General features: G+C 44.8%; 1 protein-coding gene across 2 annotated transcripts in view; it reads left to right on the forward strand.

The window, feature by feature from the left end:
- Positions 1-425: 425 nt before the first annotated feature.
- The window catches only part of LOC138582700 (securin-like), a 79,714-nt gene continuing 55,329 nt past the window's right edge, over positions 426-24,810 (forward strand). For both annotated transcript variants that reach the window (XM_069654268.1, XM_069654267.1), the window contains exons 1-5: positions 426-544; positions 21,926-22,039; positions 23,859-24,016; positions 24,336-24,399; positions 24,654-24,806. In XM_069654268.1, the coding sequence (XP_069510369.1) occupies positions 21,952-22,039; positions 23,859-24,016; positions 24,336-24,399; positions 24,654-24,806 (463 nt within the window). In that variant the 5' untranslated portion in view covers positions 426-544; positions 21,926-21,951. The remainder of the gene's footprint in view (positions 545-21,925; positions 22,040-23,858; positions 24,017-24,335; positions 24,400-24,653; positions 24,807-24,810) is intronic.

Consider the following 24,810-nt stretch of genomic DNA (forward strand, 5'->3'; position numbering starts at 1 on the left):
ATCATTTAGTCCATACTTCTCGTTACAGGCCTCCTCGATTTCTCACCCCACTTAAAACACTGCCTCTAGATAACCATAAATACTCCACCATTCTGCTCAGCAACAAAAGTGTAAACTTGTTTCTCGCCAATTCGCCTGAGGGCTCGCTATCACTATAGCACTAGCGTTATTTTTTCTTCATCTTCTTAATTATCACATGCGTGGGCGGACCCACGCAGGCGCCTAGCGTTGTTGTGAAACTCAGAGGAATGCTAGTGACTACGATGCTCACCCGGGTCACTTCAATTAACTAACTACCTCGCCGGAGTCGCCACTAAAACAGTGAGCCTGACCACGTGGTGTAGAAGGGCGTGTACTCAGGAGACGCCTTCAGAAAAAGATCATGTGAGGACGCGTCCATGAACTAAACGTAACGTGCAGCTCACGTGATGAGAAGCGTCGCAACGTTTCGCCGAGTCCGTTTTTGATAGGAACTAAGCGCGACAATATAAATGGAGCAGTGGCTTGGGGTTTTCTTATTATCTTTTTCCTGAACCTCTTGCTGGTAGGTAATGTGGTGCGTGGCCCGGTTTGTAAGTGCCTTTTTTCGGTGGCATTGTATTTGAATGTGTTCCGTTTGTAGGTAGCGAGTTGTACAGTTTGAAGTGTTTTTCGTTTTTGGGTTAGATGCCGGTCTTGTTTGGCAGGATTGGACTACTTGTCGAGTAGAAAGTATCGGTATTTTGAGCTTCGTCAAGGGTCTTTCTTCTGTTTTCTTTTAGCATCTTGCGTACTTTTTTGTAGTGTTTTACTTTGAACGTGTATGTGGTTTACATATGCATTATATTTGTCAATCTAAATGAGTACTTAAAATTACGAATATTTCAGAACATACAATCTAGCTGCTTTGCATTTTTACCAGTTCGCTTATTGGTAGTGTAGCTGTCCTGGCGTTCCATGGCTTGAGTAGTATACTAATGGTCCATACTAGGGCTGGAAGATTATTCTGAACTTCAGAATAGTTGCATGTCTAGCTTTATCTGACTAGGCTATTCAGTTGAAAATCTGTGTAAAATTGCCCACTGTTCAGGTGGACACTTTGCCTTGTATATAGGGTGACCTGGTTATAACATGACTGTCATGGAATTGGACCTTCCCCCATCCAGCGGTCTAAGAACCAAGTCCTGGATTTTTCTTTAAGTGGCTCCATATTTTAAATTTTTAAGCCAGCCCTTTTCCTATGAACACATTTGGAAATGATTACCAGTGGCATAGTTTTAAGTTATATCACTGCTACTGTGGGGTGGACTTGAATGGCCCCAACCTTTCATGTGCCTGCAGGCACATGCATTAACTGCCAGAGAGACTCGTTTACAAATGAATACATGGCAAGGCCTATAATATTCATTGGTGCTAAAGCTCATTTGTTATTACCATGCTTGCATTCAGTCAACTAGACAATGCATGTGCTGGAGCAGCAATTCTGTGGGATGGGTTTTGGTTAGAATCTGCAAGGGGTTCTTGGAAGTCCTACTTTTGGTTGTGATCAGTCCTAATCATTTTGATCTGATGGCTCTTACAGATGTGGCAAGATCCTGGTTTTAGTTATGGACATTGGTTGGTAATGTGCCACCTGCAAGTGAAACCAATTATGTTGATGTCCATCAAGGAGGACGATACTTGTGGTCGTTTGCTTCTTTACACTCCCATTAGCTGTAAATGGCCCTGCTAATCCTAATTAGGGTTTCGACTTTTGTTTGAAACACAAACTATAAGTCCCAAGGATGCCACAGAATTGAAATGAAATTGTATGTCAACCAAACTTCAGCAAGTCACAGGGTTAACACTGCCAGCAGATTTACAGTTGCAGTTAAGCATGACCCTGACGCACCTTAAACCACCCACACCTCTAACGGCCGCATCTACTGCAATGCCCCTAGCTTTCAATTCTTGAAACGGAATGCTGTCCCATAAGAGAAAATCGCCTGACTTGTTGCACACACCTGTGCTTCTAGGAAGTAGCTTCTTAATGTTGCAAGCCATGAACCTCAATTTTGTACATCCACTCAATTCTCTCACCGAGAGTCGGTGGCCAGTGCACACGCCCCCCCACGATTATTACTTTTTTGACAACCCTTCAGTTGGGATATTTACTGGGAATATTCATTAATTTTAGTTTGCCTCACTAGTCAGTTTTACTTGTGAGGTTCAAAACCTACCCCAGCATGCATTAATTACAGTTCATCCACTTGATGCATTGTGGAATGTAAAAGTACTCTGAGCATTGCCTCAATCAGTTTTTTTCCCTATTGCCGTATTTGCCGGTGAGAGAGATTCCAGTGACAGATGGGTCCAAATGACCACTCAGACCACAGATGCCATGTATACCAGTACTCAACACACTAGTCTCAAAGGCACCACATCTCGGCCTGTGTAGTTTTCAAAGATCGTTTTTAGATCTGTCAGGTGGCTCATCAACATCTAAATTGATGTAACCTGAGCTTCTGAAATGTGAGCTCCTGCTGGAAGGGGCTCCAACAATGGACTGGGCTCTCTAAACATCAGCACTGCCTCCTTGCATCAAACCTCTGGTGGGAAAGGGTGTCTGAGAACATTCTCATGTAAAATGGATCTGATTTAGAAGAAAAGCTAGCTCAGTGCCTGCATGTACCACTAGATGGGGTACTTTGTATGTTCTCACAACCATCTTGCTAAAGTGATGTCCACCAAAAATGCTGTTTCAAGGATTGCCGGCTTTAAGACCTCTCAAAAGCCTTTACACCATCAACCGGGCCACCCCAGACACAGCTACTGGCCAGGATGGATAACTTCATAGGAGTGTTTTGGCAGTACTATACTCCACACACCAGAAAGCCTTCGGTAACAACCCCCGCCTGCCTGTTCTCACGCCAGCCCTGAAACAGGCCCCAATGCCTGTAATCAGCTTAAATATGGGGGCTGCATACTACTCTTGCCCACTGGTCTTAAAGCTGGGAACCACCCCTTGCAGCTGGAACCTCTCTATACTCCCCTCAACCAGATGTTTTGGTCCTTCATTGCACACTCTAGGTGGGGCATAGATGATTTGTAAAACTTTCAATTGTCGGCTCCAAAAATCAGGTCCTGTGTGGCCAGAACAGCTACCAGAATGGCCTCTGCGGGAGCTTGAACGAGGTAAAGGCTTACCACCAGGGGGCAAACACATACTAGCCGGCCACTAGCCGGCCAGTCACTTGCCACCAATGTCTATCTTGCCAACAGTCAAATCACTAGCCAGTGGGAAGTGCATATTTTGTACCCTGCTTACAACAGACCATATGTCCATCACATCTGCCCAGACATGGGAATGAACCTAGAGCTAAACTGTGGACTGTTTGGTGTTGGACCTCTTTGCTTTACAGCACAATGCAGTGTCCCTGAATTATTTCATGCTGAGGAATTCCTCCTGCTGCAATTCCATGTTGCTTTTGGGAATACTCTTCTTGGGATTTTTTGTGCCACTGAGGTGTACTTCCATGACTGAAGAGGTCTCTAGCCAGGCCTCAATTTGCACTCTGGCCTTTGGTTAGTGATCATTTTTTTTTTTTTTCTGGCTAGTAGCTTGCATTTTAAACTTGTATACGCATCTGACTAATCCGCTCTCCTGTTGCCTGTCTGAAGGGTTACTGATTTCCCCACAGTAATGGATATTAGAACCTTGGGGCCCACTGAGCTGCTGCTCGTTCTCTCCAGGTATCTGCTGCCTCTTGAAACAAATCTTTAGTGGTTTTTGGCCTCCAACCACCACCTTATCTCACTGGCATCGACCAAGGCTAGACACCTTGGTTCTGCTAACCCTGATGGAAGTCTGGTCCCACGAACCCTCCCAATTCTTGTGCCTTGGGTGCAGTCATGCCTATGGAACCAGGAAGACCACGCCATATGGCTGCACAAACTCTCTGGGTTCTCTACATGATCAAGATCGAGCACTGCCGTCTTACTGGTGATTCCAATCTCCAATTCAGACAGGATTGGAGGATCCACCTTAACCTTGGCTCCAACTCTGTGGAACTCACACCCCCACACACCCAAGACTACATGGCTTTCCGCAAAGTTCTAAAAACCTGGGACATTTCCATAAGCAACACCATGACTTCAATAAAAGTAATTACAGCCTGCAGACAAATGTTCAAGGAGATGCTGAGCAGACACCTCTCGGCAACTAATAAATCACCAGGACAGAATCAGGAGACGGATACCGTTGAGGACAACCTTAGCATCCTGCAGGTGCTAAAATACGTGACTGCTGTCTACTTCCTGAGTCTACCACACAGGCCTTGCTGCCTTCTGTGCCTTCTCCTTCCGAGTACAGCTACCGCAAAATGTGAGAATGTAATCCAGAACATGGGCTATAAAACATCCACTCCAGACACTCGCCTCTCATCACTACTCACTACTCTAGAGCGCAGCTATACACTTCGATTTCAGTCTAGTGGCTCACATACAAACAATACTCAACACCTAAAAATCTTGCTAGAGCGCAGCTATACCCCACAAGAAAATCAGCCTAGCTGCACACATGTCCTAAACAAGTCTAATGCTGCCAGAATGCAATCTCATACCAGACTGCACACATTACTGCCACACCTATTAGGATGCAGCTACCATTAGGCAATCATCAGCTGCTCACATATTGTGTACCCTACTCTTTTGACTGACCTGGACTACATTCAACCCACAAGCGCTTTGAGGTCATAACAATGATGTGCTATATAAATGCCAAAAAACAAATATGAAATTTTGGTCCTGTACATGATCTCTGAGGGCTGTCTGCAGCCTGGCTGATGTCGTCTGGAAGATGCCATTCTCCCAGTCTTGCTCGGATAATGGTGATCCTGCAAGTGAAGCAGTTGTAACATCTGCGTGTTATGATCCCACCCGCTGATTAACTTGTATCTCAGCTGTTGTGGGCTGAGTTTAGATGGGGCCAGCCTGTTTCCGCCCCCTGTGCTCTGGAGCAATGCCACCATTGACTGCTGGACTTTCCAAACATTGACTCAAAAGGTGGTGCTCCAGGAATGCTGCTAACCTCAATGGCAGCTGTCCCTTCATATTTGGGATGTTATAGGTCACTTAAACCATGCCTTTTCACCACCGAGTGGTCCTCTGCCGGCTCTGAAAAGCAAGATGGGTTGGGTTAGTAGGGCATAGTGGGAAAAGGCTCATAGCATTTATGTGCTTTTTTGTGACCGTTTGCTGATCAGAGGTGCCGATTCTCAGTTGGTAGGTTTTCATGGTCTGTTGTGCGAGTCTGTGTGACTTGTTTTGTTGCAGTGTAGTTTGCTGTGTGATTTAGTTTGCAGAAGGTCTGAGATTTTTGCTGTTGGGTTAGTGGGTTGCATGATCTTACCTCCTTCAGAGATCTGAGTTAAGCATCTCTGCTTGTGCCTCGTATTGTTTCATGTGGGGGGGTCACTCTCCAAATGCTCTATAGTTTGTGCATGTTTGCTGGGTGGTCTGTGACCAGATGCAGAACTCTCGTCCACCCATCGGGCATATAGTAGGTACCAAATCATTTGGCTAAGCCTGCCATCTCCCCAGCCTACTTGAGTGAGGTCCCTTTCCTCTGATCAAGTGGTGCTCCTTGCGAAGGGGGATTTGGCCATTACCAACTAGCCCACATATTCCCTTAGTATGTGGGCAGTCTAGGGCGTCCTATCCTTGAAAGCCTGGGTCGTGCCCTGCATGGGAAATGGGTGCCCAGAGTTCTTCCCACCAGAGCATTTGTTCACTGCTTTTTTTGGGGTCTATTTGGGAGTTGGATTTATTAGTTTCCATTTTGTTCTGATTTTGAGTAGTCTGAATTCTAGGTGGTCCTTCATGTTGTGTATTTCTCTAGGGGTAGAGCTCCAGATTTTCACTACCCAATGGGATTTATTTTTTTGGTTCCCCACCTTCCCCTGATGTACAGTTTTGGATCCAGGCGATTGTCGTTGCTGGATCTGAAGTCTTGTTGCAGCAAAAGGAGATTTTATTTTGTAGTAATACTTCTCCCTCACCATGGATTGCTCTGTGCGTTATGCACGTTTTTGAATGGGATTCTTTTGATAGGTAGCCAGTGCAGCATTCTTGGTGCTGGGGAGATTGGTCCCTTCGTGATAGTGAAGTCTGGCCTTTGCGTTCTGGATGCATTTTATTTTTTAGAAGGCATTCCAAGGTGTAGACTGTTGTAATCTGGTGATGGATGGTTGGTGTTTTGTGGGTAAAGGAGAGGAATTGTATCCTTTTGATCATGTGTAGGAGTCTTCTAGCATTGGCTTGTCCATTAAGGGCTTTTTGCCAATTTAATTGGCGTGGACGCTATTCCAAATTCTGTAGGACCTGGAATGTATTGGTGGTTCTATTTTTGCCTGGTTTTGTGGCTGTTTTTTTCATCCAATCGTAGAGTTCTTTTAGACAGTACTGGCGGTGTTCTCTAATTGTACGTCTTCCCTTTTTTAGATGTAGTCTGTGTAGTTTAATGTGAGGCTGTGCCGATTTATGTGGTTGGGTAGATGTTGAAGAGGAGGGGATAGGGAGGATCCTTGTGGTACTCCACAAGTGGAGTCCATTGTGTGGATTTGAAGGTTTTAAACCATACTGCTGCTGTTCGGAATGACTTAATCCAAAGTAGTGCTGTGGGGATGTCATGGCTGTGTCGAACACTACAAAGAGATCTAGTAGAATCAGTGCAGAGTTTTTTAGTTTGCGTTGGTCTTTAAGTCACTCCTGAGTGCCATCTGTTCACCTTGGGTCTGAAAACAACTTGTGGACCAGTAGATGTTTCTCTAAATGTTAGTTCCTAGCTGTTGATATAGGATTGATTTTTATATGGGTAAAATTCCATAGGGGAGCCTGCTTTATTGCTGTCTTGGCAAGTGTCTCCTGATATTTGGGCGAACCTTCAGAGTTTGTCGACTAGTTCCAATTTTGGCAGTATTTGGTTTTCTGGTTGCTTAAGATTCGATTGTGTCTTCTCTGGGCCTTGCAGACTTTTTGAGAAGTTACTGGTGTGTTACATCCAGGTGGGTTCCTTATTTCATTTGATGTAAACCATTTTTTGGGTGTTGGTGCCTTTGATTTGGTTGTCATAGTAATTTCTTTATTGCATGCTCACTTTGTCGTTGATATTGTGATTTGTTTTTGGTCTGATGGTAATTTTTCCTCCATTCCAGTTCTTTTCATAGCCCTGAGGAAGGGCGTAGCATCTTGCCATTGCCTGCTTGCATCTTGGTGTAAACGTTTTTTCCATGGAGAGGCTGTTGAGCCATTTCTGGATTTGACCTGTTTTCCTTCTGGGTCTATCAGTTGGTGGTTGTGTGAATGTTACTACCTTTTTAGGGTCTTCCATATAGTGGGAAGTTTTTGGGGCTGTAACTTATATTTAAGTCAGAGGAGGATTTGGTGTTCTTGCTTGATGGCCAGGTTTAGGCTGCATCGTAGGGTGATAACTCAAAGACAAACCTCACATTCATATTGAGCTAACTGTCGGGCAAAGGACAAGGGGTTCAGTTTCTGATGTGTGGGCCATCTGTATTTCCTGCAAGGATATGTTTTTATCTACCTGTGCACATTTGAAGTTGCCTAACCAAGTTTCTGTGACAAATAGGGCACCGTCGCAGAGTGGTCACAGATCTTGTGTTTATTAGATTGAAGTGGCATGTTTTTGCTTTGCTCTTTTCGTCTCATAGTGGCCTTGTAGGCCAGTTTCCAAGTTGGTCTTCGGTTGTGGGGTCAGTTTCATCGGAGTAGGTCTGCTGTTGGGTTCTGGATTTCTTCCAGTTACTGTTTTTTTTTTGTGGTTGTGTCCTGTGGTTTTGGTAATATATGGAGTAAGGGGGTTCCTACTTGGTACTTCTATTTTTCTGTGCTAGCCTGGTGTTGTGATGTCTGGTTGTGTAGGGGATTTTTGCAGGGTGGGAGGGCATTGGGTATATGGGCCTAGGATACCGTTATTGGTTGGCTGTTTGGTGTCCTAGTTTAGCCAAAGAATTTCATCTAAGATGGTTTGGGCCCCAGCAGTGAATAGTACACCTGGCCTTCTTGTGGGGTGTGGGGGTGCACACATCTAGGTTTGACTTTCCTGGATACTGGAGGGAAACTGCCTAGAATTGCAGAGCAAAACAGTGCATGTTTTGTCAATGGGTATGCAAGGGTCACATCATATTAACGTAAGTGGACCTGCTGCGCGCTTGTAATGTTAAAGGTAACCTGGGTGAGAGGTGATATGTAATGGGCTGGAGGGTTCTTTCACTTGGGGACAGTAATGATTGGTTCTCCCTGCTGCCACCTTTCCCACTGTCTGTTGCTTCCTGCTTCCCCGGCTGACGCCATCTGGAGCTGCTTCTGTTGGAGCTGCCCTTTGCCTTGGGGCAGCCCCTGCGCCTAAAGTGGCCCCATCACAGCCCCATCACAGCCCCAGAGTCTGTTTGGGAGGGCACCAGGAAGCAAACAGCGGACGTGGGCACTACTGCAGCGTCTGAATTTAGTTCCAAATGGGTTGCTGGCCCAAGAGCACCGAGCACGCTTAACTCACAACTGCAGATCGCAAGAAAGATGTGAAAATAAGCAACCCACTAGCCGAGACGCTAGCAAAATTTCTGCTTGTAACCTAAAATACAGGGGTGAGCTTGACTGCTGAAGTTCAATTTAATCAGGCTGAACTTTGGGTTTTTGGGAATGCAGGCACACATTTAAGCAACATTTCAAGGTGCAAGCTACTAGCCATCCATAGTCCCTCTCAACCTTCTATAGACTGCATACACTTTTTGTAGCCACCAAAAATCTCACAAGGCAGTACAAATTCTGCATCCTTTGGGCCCCCCTATAATTAAGCTTTTGGTTACTGGTTGATGCCAAATACCCAGGTGCTGCTTTTAGCACCAGTTTACTGATCTCTAACAATGAAATGAACCTTTTAAATGTGGATTTTCTCTGGGTTTAGATTGGTGCTTAAAATCACTAAGGGAACAACAGTGAGGGTAAACTACAATAAAACAATTGTATTCATTTAATTAAAGAAAAACCAAAGTGCAAAATCGTACATCATGGTTTGTTAAAAGCACATATATAATTGAAACATGCATGTATATTTAGACTGATTCAAAAAATAGAACCAGTAAATGAACGTGTTCAAAAACAGTTTGTAGAACATTCTCCAGTAAAAGAAACGGAAATTAGCAATCATCTTATTGTCTGGTTTGCATATTAGAACAATTCAATTTTGTTATTCCTAATGAAATAGTAATTTATTCTAAACTAAGGGCATGTTCAGTTTATGGACAAGTCGCTTGATCTGCCAAGGGTGGTGATTTTGAATCTAATTGAATTACAGTACTATACAGAGTACTTTTGGAATGTAATCCCAAATTATAGGAATGAGCACTGAAAACGCGTTTTGGCTTTGCCAAAATTGGCGGCATCTGGAATACCAACGCTCTGCTGTTAGAAAATCCTAAAACAATTAGACTGCCTGAAATTAAAAACTCATTACTTACCCTGTTTAGGCAGGGAGAAGTGGAACATGTGACTTTTGCATATATACAGAGCCACATGTAGTAGTCAGACCTGGGGCCATTCTCAGACTCTTCGCATCGCTGGAGAAACGGGTATCTGGAATGGGATTAATTTATAATGGACAGTATAAATGGTACTGTTGGTGATAGATACATCTGCGCACAGACTGAGGGGGCGGAAGCTAAAATCTTTTCAGCACGTGTGGAACTGGAATAAACAAATAGGGGGTGGGTGTTCCTGTTGGCTGACTTGCCTAGATACCCTGGAAAAGCTGTGTTGTGGAAACATTTTGTCAGCAAGAGTGACATACCAGTGCCTATGGTAACATGCACTAACCTCACATTTCATGTGCCGTGTAGTACATGCTTGGTGCCAGGTTGTTTCCATCATGCAGTGAAAGGTGTACATTTAGTAACGCATCCATGGACTGCTGGGCCATTCCAAATGGTTGTGGGTTGTCTCTTCCTCAGAGGGAAGTGGGAGAAGAGGGTTTGTATGGGCTCAAATGGCAGAAAACAAATTTTATATCTAGGTATACACAAGCAAAGGAAATACAGGAATAGCATAAAAAGGGGGCATTTAATGTTAAAGGGCAGGCTGAGTTGCCTAAAACGGGCTTCTAGCGTACCTGCTGTGATCTTGCCATGGAGCGTGCCCAGATATCTGCTGGAAGCTGAAAACGGCTGCTTCTGTCAGGCACATGAGCCTGCTGCTGCTTGAAAATGAATGCAGCGTGGTCCAGTTACGAAAGAAGCTTGGACCGTCGCTAATGGGTACCTCCCAGACTCCTGGCCGGCCTGTAAGTAGTGGGTGACCAGAGGGGGGTTAGAAATGGGAGGAAATCAGAACATAAAGAGCGCAGGACGAGTCGCTCGTGTTGCCCATATGTTGTCAGGCTGATATTGGCTGCCCTGTTATGTGGAAAGCGGGTGCTGCCAAGAGGGATTATTAAAGGGTTTGGGGATGAATCGTTGGACCCAAATGGCGACGTCCACATAAGGGGACTTAATGCTAGGTTCCTGTGCTGCCTTGTTTGGCTGGGTCAACATGGCAACCAGTGGAGTGTTCGGACCCGTCAGTGGGTTTGACGGTCTGGATGTAATCTGACAGTGCGAAATCCTGGCTTACAAAAAGATGAAAAGTTAAAATAAAAGATGATTCAGAACGGACAACCACTGAAGTGCAGGTCTGACTAAGCAGAAGGCAGCCCCTTGCTCCAGGGTGTCCCAGAAAGGAGTGGGACGGGTGCAGGGGATGCTGGGTCCTGTAGGCCAAATGACTGGTTTCAGAGGAATAAATCAGGCACAGTGACCCTAATGCTGGTCGGAATGCTCAACTGCAGAGTGGCAAGGCAACTGAAAGTAAAAGATAATGTGTAATCAAATATGTGGTCCAGAGATGCAAATTCAACCTGCCCCAACTTGTCTTTGGTACAAGATGCATTTGTGGGGTTGTTTCATAGCCGCCAGCAAATAGAAAAGGATAGGGTTCAATGGAGTCAGTGAATGGATGGGTATTACATGGGCCATATACATTACTCAGTAAGACCATTGTAATAACTGTCTAGTCGATGCACCATCTTGCTGCTTTTTGCAGGAGGCTCCTTGTGGTGATAGTGGAACTTAATAGTATCGACAATCCACCACAGCATGCCATCTGCTGTGTGGTGTGCTTCAATATAGTGGGATGCCAGGGGTGCTGACGGGTTCTTGCACCTAATTCGAGACCTGTGTTCATATATACTCGCATGAACCGTCTTTGTGTCTGGCCCGCAGGCTGCATGGACATTCAATGACAGATTGCCTGCTTAGTTTGCAATTTGTGAGGTTGCACTCATTCATTGATTTTAATCTTTAATTTTGCCAGTGAATTTGCAAGAGAAGTTCCAGCAAGGGAAATGCCCTGTCATTCGTAAATTCCACAATCCTAATATAGGGGCTTGTTTAGCAAATCTCGAATAGACCAGTTTCTCAGATTTTGGCTCGTTTGTAGGCAAAACGAGGCAGAGGTTCATTGGGCAGGCAAAGTCTGGTCAGGACCAATGCTTGGATATGAGTTTACGAATCTGAGGTATGCATGCCATGCATAATCACACAAGTAGTTCTAGATTCTTTTGTTATAGTATTTTCTTTGATGGCTAGAAGGGCTTCTGTTATGAAACCTAGCTTTTTTTTTTTTTTGGATTGCAATGATGCAGTCGGGATATCCACGTGCTGTTAACCTAGGAGCTAGGTCTGCCGCATGTTCGTAAAAATCATTGATCAGCACAGTTTCTTCTAATGGGGAGATATTGACTGTTACATTTTCCTGCAAATGTTTCAGATGTGTAACATGGTATTCATGTCGCACGGCTTCCTAAAGAGGCTGCATTTCAGACACCAATTAGCATGGTCAATTTGTAGATCCAGGAAACTTGATACTGAATATTAGGATTTGTTCTGTGCCTTCCCAAATGCACAGAACGTCATTGATGTATTGCTTCCATTCATAGATTTGTTTCCTATAGGGGTTGTTGGCAGACAAAATGTGGGTCTCTTCAAAGTTGGCCATGTAGAGGACTGCCAAACATGGGGCAAATGTAGCCCCATTGCAGTGCCCTTTGTCTGAAAATAAAATTGACTGTCAAACAATGGAGCTAAGGTTAGTAATGAAATTAGGAAGTTTACTGGAAATCAATTCTGTAGTTAAACTGTCAGGAATTTGAGAATGCAGTCTATGGCATCTGTTGAATACTTAGTGGGCAAATATCCAATGTGACTAGTAATGTCAAAATTCAATCCTTCAAAGACCTGAATGGTCTGCGTGGTGTCCCGAAGTTGGTTTTGATTCTCATTGTTTTTAAAAAGGAGTCGCTGAATCGATGTATTGGTTCAAGTGCTAATCCACATCCGGAGACAATGGGTCTACCCATGTTATGAATCTTGGGAGTGCATGTATGGCTGCAATTCTCCCATGGCTGAAATCCACTCCCGCTCTCTCGCATATGTTGCTATTCTGCCACTATTTTTTGTAGGATCATGTTTGATTTTATTATAGCTCGCACTGTCAGTGTGTTAACCATGGCCTTGTATTGTGACTGTCATAAGCACAATACTGCCCCTTTATCTACTGGTTTTATCACTAGCAATCTTGGACAGGTCCGATATTGCTTTCTTCCTTTGACATTGTGATGGTATTGCAGTTTTTTGGTCAGTTTCTTGAGGTTTGCCATAATGCACTTTTCAAAGGCAATCTCGGGTGGTACCTGGTTGTCTTGGGGACAGAAGGTGGACGGGACATGGCCTTTATTTTAGGCTGGGTTTTTATCAAGAAAACCTTCAGCCGTATTCTGAAGAAATTTCTGTTTTGAACCAGTTTGGTGTGGGTTTGGGCTGGTGATGGAGCTGTATTGGCTAGATTAAAAATGGGGATGGGGGGGGGGGTTGGTTTATCAGGTCCTTCACCTGCGTCCTCATGATTGCATCATGGGGGTGAATTGGAACCATGGTGGGCCCCAGCATGGTGCTCAATGCCACCTCCCCCTAAAAAAAAATGTTGAGGTAGTTGCTGTTGTGGGTGCGATTTCTCGCCGTCACCATAACCAGTACAAGAGGGACCCTATAAAAACTTCAACAGAAAAGAGTTGAGTAAACATTGCTTTATTAACACACAAGCATTCGCGAATGGGCCACAAGTTCAACCGTCTCGCAAAGCAAGTTGTCAAAGTGCCGCCCTTTCCCCTGCACATCGTGGTCCTTTTATACCCATCTGTTTTACATTGCTGCACATAGATTATGCCCACCACAAGGCGGTTCCTCCCAGACATGACTTTGCATCAACGGTCAACAGTTCAACATCTGCTATTGTGGTTTCCTGTTATCTGTTATTCGCTCTCTCTCGTGCCCCTCTGTGTCCTTATCTCTGTGCACGAGGCTGTGCTTACTCATTCCTTCCCCCCCACCCGCATCCTGCAGACAGTTTCAGTTAGACTCAGGTCATTTCGACACACATGGACCAAGCACAATCCTTCTGCAAAACAAGCTCTTGTCAGGTTAAACAGGCCTCTGTCTAATTTACAATTACTATCCCTATATGGACATTCTCAACAACTCATGCTAGTCTCGGCATCTGCAAGTATCGCCATCAAAAGGAAAGCCTCTTTTCTTTTATAAACGCACATTCATTTAGCGCACATAGTGAAAAATACAAAACTCCAAGTGTGAGCACAATATTACACATGCGGGCTCACCTTCAATCCACCCTTTTGCTCACACTTGAGCATCAATTTAGGCATTTCTAATCATCACATAGTGTATACCATAATCTTCTCCAGGCCTCCCATGTCCAGGCATTCCTGTTGTACATGGCTTTTGTTTGTTGCATTTAGGCGTGTTACGGTGGAGGAACACATGGAAACACAGCACGACACACATACCGGGAAACATTGGATGCAGAGACAAATTCCTACAACTATTGCCGCTAGAACCAGTATGGGCGTAAGGAGCTGCCTACTATCGAGCATACAAAAATAAGATTTTGTTCCTTGTGGTGCAAAGTGGTGTTTTTCTCTTACCTTCTGTGTTTGGGGAGCATACATTTATCCGTTCAGGGACTAAACCAGCATACACGGGTGTAGACATAGTTCAGTATACAGCGTATATCAGTTGCAACCTAGCGATATAGCAATATCACCTATTTAAAGCACCAGTGTCCTTATTACTCTAGTAGTGGTAGGTCTCACCGAAAACCTTCATCCGATCTGTCCCACGTCTCGTAGTGCCTGTCCCATGAGGGGAACGCCGAAGGCCCTTCAGGCTACAAGCCCGTCTTCAGTAAGGCACAATTCTGCTAAAACCAACAAGAGTCCAAATGTTCATCTCCCTAATGATCAAAGTTCAAAACAGTGTCCTTACACGTTGCTTGGCACATACACGTCACGGGATCGGAGGCGATGGGCACACCTGTCACTGGCATCTGGCAGTACACTTGCAACCTGCGGTTTGTCGGTTCCTTTTTCTGGAGGAATCAGTAATGGAAGCGTCTTCTTGACGTGATTCACGTGGTACCAGTGCGATTTGCCATCAACTTTTACCGCAGTTTGTGTCGCGAGGAGAACCTGAAACGGGCCCCTCCATCTGGGTTGCAGTCCGCTGGTGCAATCGAAGGCTTTTATAACAACCCAGTCACCGGGCTGCATGTCGTGACCTTCTCCTATCAGAGGAGATGGAGCTACTGCGTTCACCTGTGTATTAATACTAATCAGTCTATTAGTTAACCCAATACAATACTGTTGTAATGCAGGCCATGCTTGCTCAATGTTTATTTACAGGCTCCAGCTGTATAAAGTCCATATACACCACCTCAAAAGGGCAGGTGGGTAACTTACTGTGGCCCGCCGGGGCTGGTACACCTTTCCCCACATTGTATAGAACACATATTTCATTGTTTTGCCCATTGACGACAATACATTCCCAATCTTTTGTTGTACCACACAGTACTTAAAGCTTCTTCCATAGTTCTTGCGTTAACGTGGGTTGGACCATGAGCCACGCTCACTATCACAGGTAAGTATGCGTCAGGTAGTACCCAGGTGTTCGTTCCAGGTGTTCGTTTTGGTATGTGCCCATAGCCCATCTACCGTCTCCTCGTATTGATCATCCTTGTGCCAAGATAGTCTTTCTTCAATGGTTGCATCTGCTTGGATTTCCTTTACGCGCTCCTTCGTCCCTTCCATAGTCACATCCCTCCCCACTATGAGCTGTCGGGCTTCCCACCGAGTGTCCCTTGTGGCAGCTAGTTTAGCCATCTGGTCAGCCAAAGAATTTCCCTGCGTGACATAATCCAGTGTTTTTTTTATGCGCTGAGCACTTCACTACGGCCACCATTTTGGGCAGCGTAAGGGCTTGCAATAATTCAGCAATCAATCGGGCATGTTTAATAGTATCACCTTGGGAGGTTAAAAACCCACGCTCTCCCCAGAGTTTACCAAAACTGGAAACCACCCCGTGCGCGTAGGCTGAATCAGTATAAATTGTCACTTTCATACCGCTGATTAACACTAATGCTCTCGTTGGCGCAATCAATTCTGCTGCCTGGGCCGATTTTTCACACTTTCCCACTCTCAATCAACCGTTCCCCCTGTAGTTACTGCATACCCTGCTGTTTGTCTCCCCATTTGGCAGTTTGAAACAGGAACCATCACAGAATAATATACCCTCATTATCAACCAGCGGGGTGTCTTGCAGGTCTGCTCTACCCTTAGTGTGTTCTTCCATTTGGATCACACAATCATGCCTAATGTCATCAGGTGAGGTGGGCAAAGGAAGCAGTGTCGCTGGATTCAAAGTGTTACACCGTTCAATTTTTACATTACTGGCAAACAGGATCATCTCATACTGTGAGTCTAGCTGTAGTCAAATGCTGTGTATGCACTCTATTCAGAAGAACATCTACCGTATGTGGAACCTTTACTGTTACTTCACTCCCTAGGATGATACCTGCACTTTGTTTTAGGGCTGTCGCTGCTGCAGCTACTGCTCTCATGCATGGGGGTAGGCCTCGAGCTACTGAGTCCAGAGTGCTAGAAAAATATGCACATGGTCTCTGTTTACCCCCTTGTTCCTGTGTCAAGACTGACACAGCGCAACCTTCCTGTTCATCAACAAAAAGGCAAAATCTTAGTATAATCAGGTGTGCCTAAGGCCGGTGCGTGGCATAGAACATCTTTCATAGCTGTCAGGGCTTTTTCCATCTCAGGTGTCCATTCTAATGGGCCGTTTTCTTGTACTTCTTTTAAGGCTTTTAGCATGGGCTGGATCAATACAGAGAATTCAGGAATCCAGTGCCTACAGTAGGATAAAACACCAATTATCCTTCGGAGACCCTTTGCCATGTCTGGACCTTTTATGGACTGTATCAAAGCAATGCGATCAGTAGACAGGGTTCGCCCCTCTTCGGACAGCTCAAAGCCTAAATAATGGACCTTTTGTTTTACATACTGCATTTTGGCTAGGGCTACCTTGTGCTTATTCTCTGCTAAGTGCATTAGCACCAATCTGGTCACATAATGGCATTCCTCTTCGGTGGCTGCACATAATAGCAAATCATCAACATATTGTATCAGAGCATGTTAGCGGGTAGGGCTAGGTTATCCATCTGTGTTTTTAGTGCTTGGCTGAATATGGCGGGACTTTCTGTATATCCCTGCGGGGCTCTAGTAAATCGATACTGTCTATCTCGAAGAGTGAAACTAAACAGGTACCTGCTTTCTTCGGCAATAGGAATGCTGAAGAAGGCATTTTTCAAATCAATTACCGTAAACCATTTCGCTGTTTTGGGAATTAAAGTGAGTACACTTGAAATATTAGGGACAACTGGATATCTGGGTTCTACTATTTTGTTTATTTCTCTCAAATCAATAATAAAACAATAGGGTACGGCTTCATCACCTTTCTTGTGTACTGGAAGGATCGGAGAGTTACAAGGGCTATCATTTGTTGGCTCTACCACCCCTAACCATATCATGTCCTGTACTATTTGATATAGTGCCTGCTCTCCCTCGTGTGATATGCAATATTGTTTTATCCTGGGCAACCTGGCACCAGGCTTTAGTTTGATTACTACTGGGGAAACATCCAACACTCCTACATCATTCCCATGAGTGGCCCATAGTTCATTCGGGATGTCTTGGAGTTCCGGGGGCAGGGTTTGCATTACTCCTATCATACTCATAGGTTTGCTTATGGTCATTCTCACTCCCTGGGGGAGCAATATATTGTGGCCCCTAGCGTTTTTAATGCATCAATACCTAACCAGTTGGTCAACAGCCACCCATTCTCCCATTTTACCCCATGAAGTTCCGCTTCTACTATTTCACTTACAGGAGTCTTTATTGGATTTCCCCCAAATCCAACTGATAACTTGCTTTTATCCGATAATGGGACAGCAGGGACGGCTCTGATATTCACGGAACTGTTTCCAGCTCCCATGTCTACCAGACATCTCAAGTTTCGGTGGGGGGCCGATCCTAATAGAGGCATAAGGCCCCCTTTGGTCTATAGGAACCTGCACCACTCCCGCTATCTCATTCCGGCATCCTCAGGACATATCGATTGTGTTATCCTGAAAATCATCGTTATAGTATACCCCTTCTCCACATTCTTCACCCTGGCATACACCTTGTACTTGTGGTGTTTGTCGTGGCTGATACAGTAGATTGGGGGGAGGCGGGGCCGGCCAGGAACATCCCCTCTTGCTTGTCCGTCAAAGGCATTGGGTTGAGGGGGTTTAAACATTCTATTGTCTTGGTTGCCGTACCCACCAGTCCTATTTCCTGGGGCAAATGTCTGTGAAGGGGGCCGTACGCCCCTTACTCTCCCACCACTCTGGGGACACTGGGATTTCCAGTGTCTGGGTCTCTTGCAGAAGGCACATACATCTTGGGGTAGCCCATCCCTCCTCCCATATAGCGCACCTCCTTGCACTGTACCTCTACCTGTCCCTTGGCCCCCTATCATGTTGCTACTATAGCCCTGTGACGGGCCGTTATAATTGTAGTTATACCTGCCTTGGGGCCCTTGATGCAACTGTTGCATCAACACATTGGTTTTTAAATCCTTCTCTTGTCGTGCCTTTTGTTGTCCCTTCACTCTTTCCCCTCTTTCGTAATACCTAGCCATTTCGAGGAGATCCCGGGGGGTTCTAGTCATCCATGTACTTTCTGCCCTCCTAATGTTCTCCTGAATTGGCCCGTGGAGCCCTTCTATAAAGTTTGTGGCAAAGTACCGTTGGCCCGTCTCAGACCCTATCTCTAGCCCACTGTGTGCTTTGAATGCTGCTTCATCACGCAGAAAGTACTGTGCTACTTCCTCACTTGCACCCTGTATCACAGGGGACAGTTTCTCCACATTCACATCAAATGGGGGTAACACCTTTTCTAGAACCCTCAGGACTGCCATGCCATGCCCCCTTAGGGGTTCAGGATATTCCTCATGCAGTTTTCTATTTTTGCTCGCATCCATTACATCTTTCCATTTTATTGTTTCATTGTCTTTGGCACGAAAGGGGGTCCATATTTCTTCTGGGACAATGGCTAACAATATGTTATCTACATCCTCTACGGTAAATAACCCTGGACTAAATAACTTTCCTACTTCTTTGTAGAATCCTGCCGGGTCTATACGGGGGTCGGGGATGGACTTGGTGATATGCATTAATTCAATTCGGGATAAAGGGACATACACATAGGTGCGCATCATGTTACCAGTGGCTGCCTCTATGGTGGGTTGGCACTCTCTCATTGGCATTAATAGTAACTTTTCCGTATTTGTTAGTTCACTCACAGGGGCCTGCGCTGGTGGCGAAACAGAGGATTGATGACTAAGAGCTTTCTCTTTTATTTTTTTACAATCTTTTAATAGTTTCTCCACCTTAGCCATCCTCCATTCTTCCGCCCCTGAATCATCCACTCTTATATTAGATAGCAGTTTCTTATCCAATTCCGTCCTAATCCTATTCCACTGGGACACATATCTAGGCTCATTTTCCTCTTCTATATCATCCACCCTAATAAGATATTTAATTACGTTTACTTGTATAGGCCAGCCAAGGCCCTCCATCAGACTCACCAGGGTGGACATGGACTGCGAGTGTATGGATGCTATCATACGATTAGCTACGTTTTGGCCCGCCTGGTCTGCATCTTTGAGTTTAGCCTCTTTCCCTCACCTCTTTCCCATGCCCTCTTTTCCTTCTCCCATTCAACACCGCCCCTTATGACTTCCGCTATTATGTCGGACATACATCCCCATAACTGAACACTGGACGCAGTCACTGGTAGTAACGCGACAGCGTCCTGATATGCTGAGGGCAGATCCGCAGTACTCTGTCCTCTCAATTTACAGTTACCCTCATGAAAGGTATATAGTTTAGTGGCCACTGTCCTAAATTCCAGAGGTGTCAAACGCCCCAATTGGTCCCGTAGGCTGTCATTGAGGGGTGTGCCATACAGCCCGGTCATAAGGATTTGCAAGTCTCCATCTCTATCCTTTTCTACAGTAGTCGTTCTCCTATGGTCTATCAACCTATCTGGGTCTCCATACTTCATTGGGAATTCCACCCTTTCACCCTCACTGTCTGCCGGTGGAGCTGTAGCTCCTGGAAACAATAATTCAGTCGTTTGTTCTGCTTCTAGCCCTATCTCATCTTCATATCGAGGCACCGGCACGGCAGGATACATACCCCCACTGTTCTTAATCATCATATGTCTATCCAACTGATCTAGCCTCTCACCCTTCTCTTTTATCTCTAGATCATGTAATTTTTGATTTACCGTTCTCTTCTGCTCCTTTGCTTTTTGTTTATTCTGAGCATTGCGCCTGCGCATTGCTTCTACCCTCCATAGTCGTATAGCCTCAAACTGTGCAGGTCTAACCCGTCTTTTTACTAACTCTAGGATATGCGGTCTATGTCAAAGGACCCGGTATCTGGCCAATTATGTTCAATCGAATCTTTTGTATATTCAGACCATGTCGAGTTCAATCCATGTTTAATCAACATATCAAATGCAGGGGTTCCTTCAAGGGGGGGCATAGTGTCTCTTGCCTATACCTCCCTTGTGGGAAGCCGTTTGACCCATCTTGGCGGTATACCGCAATTGCCTAAAACACTCACCTTTCCCAAATATGCACCTATTGGCTAACAATAATAATACATCCTCCTGGCGTATCTAACATATCATCATCATTTCAACATTACTTCTTCATAGACGGACTTACCACCGTCCTCTTCACAAACCCTGAATCATTATTTCCTTATTCCATCATGCATCCGTCCATACCACTTATCTTAAGGGTCCCGCCAGAGTGTTCCGGACCCGAAGGGCGACAGCCTGCTGTTCCGCCGACGGAGCCGGAAAAACAAGGATGACGCGTTGGTTGCAATCAAAGGTGCGGATTCAGTTGTTGGGGCCCCGTGATCAATTCCTTCTCCGGTTCCGCCGCGGCGTTCCTCACCCAGTGACGGACTGTCGCTCCTTCGCATCCCACTACTGACACCAAAATTGTGGGTGCGATTTCTCGCCGTCACCATAACCAGTACAAGAGGGACCCTATAAAAACTCAAACAGAAAAGAGTTGAGTAAACATTGCTTTATTAACACACAAGCATTCGCGAATGGGCCACAAGTTCAACTGTCTCGCAAAGCAAGTCGTCAAAGTGCCGCCCTTTCCCCTGCACATCGTGGTCTTTTTATACCCATCTTTACATTGTCATACATTACTGCACATAGATTATGTCCACCACAAGGCGGTTCCTCCCAGTCATGACTTTGCGTCAACGGTCAACAGTTCAACATCTGCTATTGTGGTTTCCTGTTATCTGTTATTCGCTCTCTCTCGTGCCTCTCTGTCTATCTCTGTGCACGTGGCTGTGCTTACTCATTCCTTCCCCCCCACCCGCATCCTGCAGACAGTTTCAGTTAGACTCAGGTCATTTCGACACACATGGACCAAGCACAATCCTTCTGCAAAACAAGCTCTTGTCAGGTTAAACAGGCCTCTGTCTAATTTACAATTACTATCCCTATATGGACATTCTCAACAACTCATGCTAGTCTCGGCATCTGCAAGTATCGCCATCAAAAGGAAAGCCTCTTTTCTTTTATAAACGCACATTCATTTAGCGCACATAGTGAAAAATACAAAACTCCAAGTGTGAGCACAATATTACACATGCGGGCTCACCTTCACTGTGGCTGTTTCCATAGCCCTGCATCGGGCTCAGCGACTCTGGTCCGCTGCTGCTCAAGTTGGAGAAGGAAACCCATTTTTTCCTTGGTGGGTTTTGATTCTGTGAAGCCTGATTCGCTTTGGCTGCCTCAATTGCTTTATCAGTGGTGTATGGAAAGACTAGGTCTAATTAGTTTTGGATATCTTTTTATAGTTTTTTTTTTAATAGAAATATTTAGATTCTTGGTTGCTGCGAGTTGTACACGTGCATCAATAATGATGGAATTTTGTTCCCCTTTTTTCTAGTTCCTTTTGGATGTCTTTACTAATTCTTTGGGCAGTTTTAAACAAATCATTAGTTTGATCCATGTGGGGAATTGCAGGTTGGATCATGTTTAGCCTGAAGAAAAGATGCAGAGCCTAAACCTGCCTGCAACATCCGTTATTAGTTGAGACTGCCATTACAATAACTGGATGGATCACAGTGAAGCAATACCCTGTGGCGTATTGCTATTGTATGAACTGCTGTGCACAATGGCTCTAAAAGCAGTTTTCTGCAGCAACCAAACCTTTTTGGCCTTAACCCAGCACTATACATTGTCTTAGCAATCCAATCCAGCGGGTTGGCATCCTGGAGTCTTCAACCTTCCTGGTTTAGGTGAAAATTAGATCTTGCAATTGACCTGTGACTCCACTTTATCTTGCAGATTCTTGTTACCAGCAAAGATTCAAGATGGCTACTCTTATATTCGTTGACCAAGAGAATGGTGTTGCTAGCACAAATGTTGCATCAAAGGATCGTGTGCGGCTGCCATCTTCCAGTAAGTTGCTTTCTTAGTTATCCTAGTAACTAATGCATACTCGTGAATAGCCACTGTTTCACTGGGGGCATCAAATATTCCTTAGTGATCAGGGGGGCAGGGGATGCTATTAATTTACAATTTGCTTCGGGTGGAAAATGTTCCAGAATGCAGCAATCTGATGTCACCTCTCTGGGTCTCGCGCCCCCCCTCCATTCATGTAGGCCCACTGGTGCTGGTATTACTGGTGCCTGCAATTCTTGCCAGTAAGGTGGTGGAATGACCTCCCAACTCTTAGTTGAAGGTCAACCCACCACATTACCAGAAAACCCATTGTTAACACCACGACTTGTAATGTGTCCCATGGCTAGCAATGGCCTCAAGTACTGCAGGGTAGTATGTTTGTTCGTGGTTATGTTTAATGTTATGCATAGTCTGGCAGCAGATTTGCAAGCCACTTGAATCTGCAATGTCTTCAGCTACAATCTTTACATGTAGTTGAGGAACCTGTCTGTTTTTATTTTCTGCACACAGCATGAGGTAGGGGCTCTTAAAGACTGAACTTGAGTAATACATTGCACATTCCTGCACAAGTTTACTTATGCCCCTTGGTAGCAAGTGCATGAGAAGTTGCGAGTACTCCTAGCAGGGTCAGACTAGTTAATGTATCATGTTTATATGCATATTGGTTCCCTATACATGACGCAACCTCTCGTAGAAGCATGATCATTGAATTGGCCATTGATCTCATTCAATTTGGGAGCAATGTTCACTACATGAACTCCCTACTGCATCAATTTGTCAAGATCCCGTTGTAGCCCATGTAAAATTCTAGTTGGAAAAATGTAAGATTGAACAAAAAAAATTGACCAATTAAAAATCCTAATACCTTTTTGTTGCAGTGTGAGGTAAGGATCTGCACAAGATTAACTATTTATTGCTAGATGATAGATAGTGTGCCATGTCTTGAACATGTCATAAAGCTTTGGACAAAATTTTGCCATTAAACCTTTACACTGTTTTAAAGAACTCCTTAATCTTCCAGTTGTGTCAGCCTAAACGTCTGGTATCTTAACATAGTTGCCTCTCCTGCTTGATGCTTCTAAGCACTGGGTTAGCTTAGACTGGTTAACTCCAAGGCTACTGGAGCTGTAACAAATATAGTCCTGTAACCTCATAGGGCCATTTGGAATTGAGCAATACATTCACAAGTGATCAATAATTGCATGTTCATGGGCTGGAACCAGTGCTAATGGTAGAGGGCCAATTAGCGAGGGACTTTGGCACCCTGGGTTGCCAGTCTGGTAACCTGGGTTGCTGAGGGCCATGATTTTGTATGAATTAACTGGAAGCCTTATGCCATCTAGTTTATACAAAAGAACTGGCTTTAGATGGCTGCCATGGAGCTGGAAGATTTTCCTTGGCAGCCAGAAAGATGGCATGGCGGGGGCATCAGGTATATGGTCAAGGCATAGTGAGCGGAAGAGGGTGGGTAAGCACATTGGGTTGCAGGCTTGACTCATGTGATCTGAGCAACCAGATTCATTGCTCTCCCTACAAGGTGCTAATAGAACTGTCACTAACCGCCAATTTGGTATTGGACATTTCTGTAACCAAGAAAACGCTGTCACAATTAAACCTTAAGCACTGCATAAGAGGTCTTTATTGCCAACACTAAGGTTTATTAATGCTGTAGTTGTGACACAAGGGAAAGATCAACTTGCAGCAATATCATGGTACTGGTGACTGATCATTATCCATTCACTTCAATCTCACTACTTTTGGTGATAAATTATCTTGCCATTTGTCTAAATACCACATGTGCTTTTACCCTCACTAGCAAAAGTATTTTCTGAACAGTGTCACCTTGGGAAAGTCAATGCTGCTCCATCTGGAAGGAAGGGCCTTTGTAATGCAAGTGTGAATCTCAGCAAAGTGGTAGTGGATTCAAAACCTAAGCAAGTGAAGAAGCCGAAAGTGGTGCCAGCACCTGTGAAGGTAGTAGTATTTTTCTTCATTTGACTCTGTGCGTTCACCTGGGTTTAGTATCGCATGCATGAAACCACTTGCGCGAAGAATGACTTGAAATTGGCGGTTTAATCATGAGGTTTAACAAAACAAATTGTCAAAGTACACTTCTGCTATGCAGACCATGTATTGAGTCTAGAGTGGCACAATGCCTCCAGCCTGTCTCAAATGTAATTTCTCTTGTGTGGTCTAACGTGGCTCACTGTGAGGACACTTGCTTGCAGCCATGACCTGGGATTTGTGTGTAAGCTGTTAATATTCACTCGATGTGAAATATTTCTCCATGTAGATCCAAAAAGTGTCTTCTGAGGAATACCCAGAAATTGAAAAATTAATTCCCTACAACCCACTTGGTAAGAATACCGTTTTGTAACTTCATCTGTAAATAAGCTGCCTAGTTAATTACGAGTGCCTTGCCCACTAGAAAAGCACTCTTACCACATTTAGTTGCATATCCTTGCCGTTCTTGATTTCAGAGCAGTAGTAACACCTACTACATTGTATGGTGTGGACTTGCCACAAGTAGTTCTGTTGACAGTAGCATGCTTATTTGCCTGCAACGTACCACTTCATCCTAATAAACGTACGTTGCTTTTCAACACTACAGATTTTGAGTGTTTTGATGTCCCTGAAGAACACAGACTCGGTCACTTGTGCCTGGCTGGTGTGCCCCTTCAGACACTGGAATCGGACCGATTTGACAGACATGTAAACCTTCTGCCCTCGCCCATAAAACCATGCTCATTTACATGGGAATCAGGTTG

This window comes from Ambystoma mexicanum, chromosome 3q (assembly GCF_040938575.1).
Source record: "Ambystoma mexicanum isolate Mex_15411 chromosome 3q, UKY_AmexF1_1, whole genome shotgun sequence".
Lineage (NCBI taxonomy): Eukaryota > Metazoa > Chordata > Amphibia > Caudata > Ambystomatidae > Ambystoma > Ambystoma mexicanum.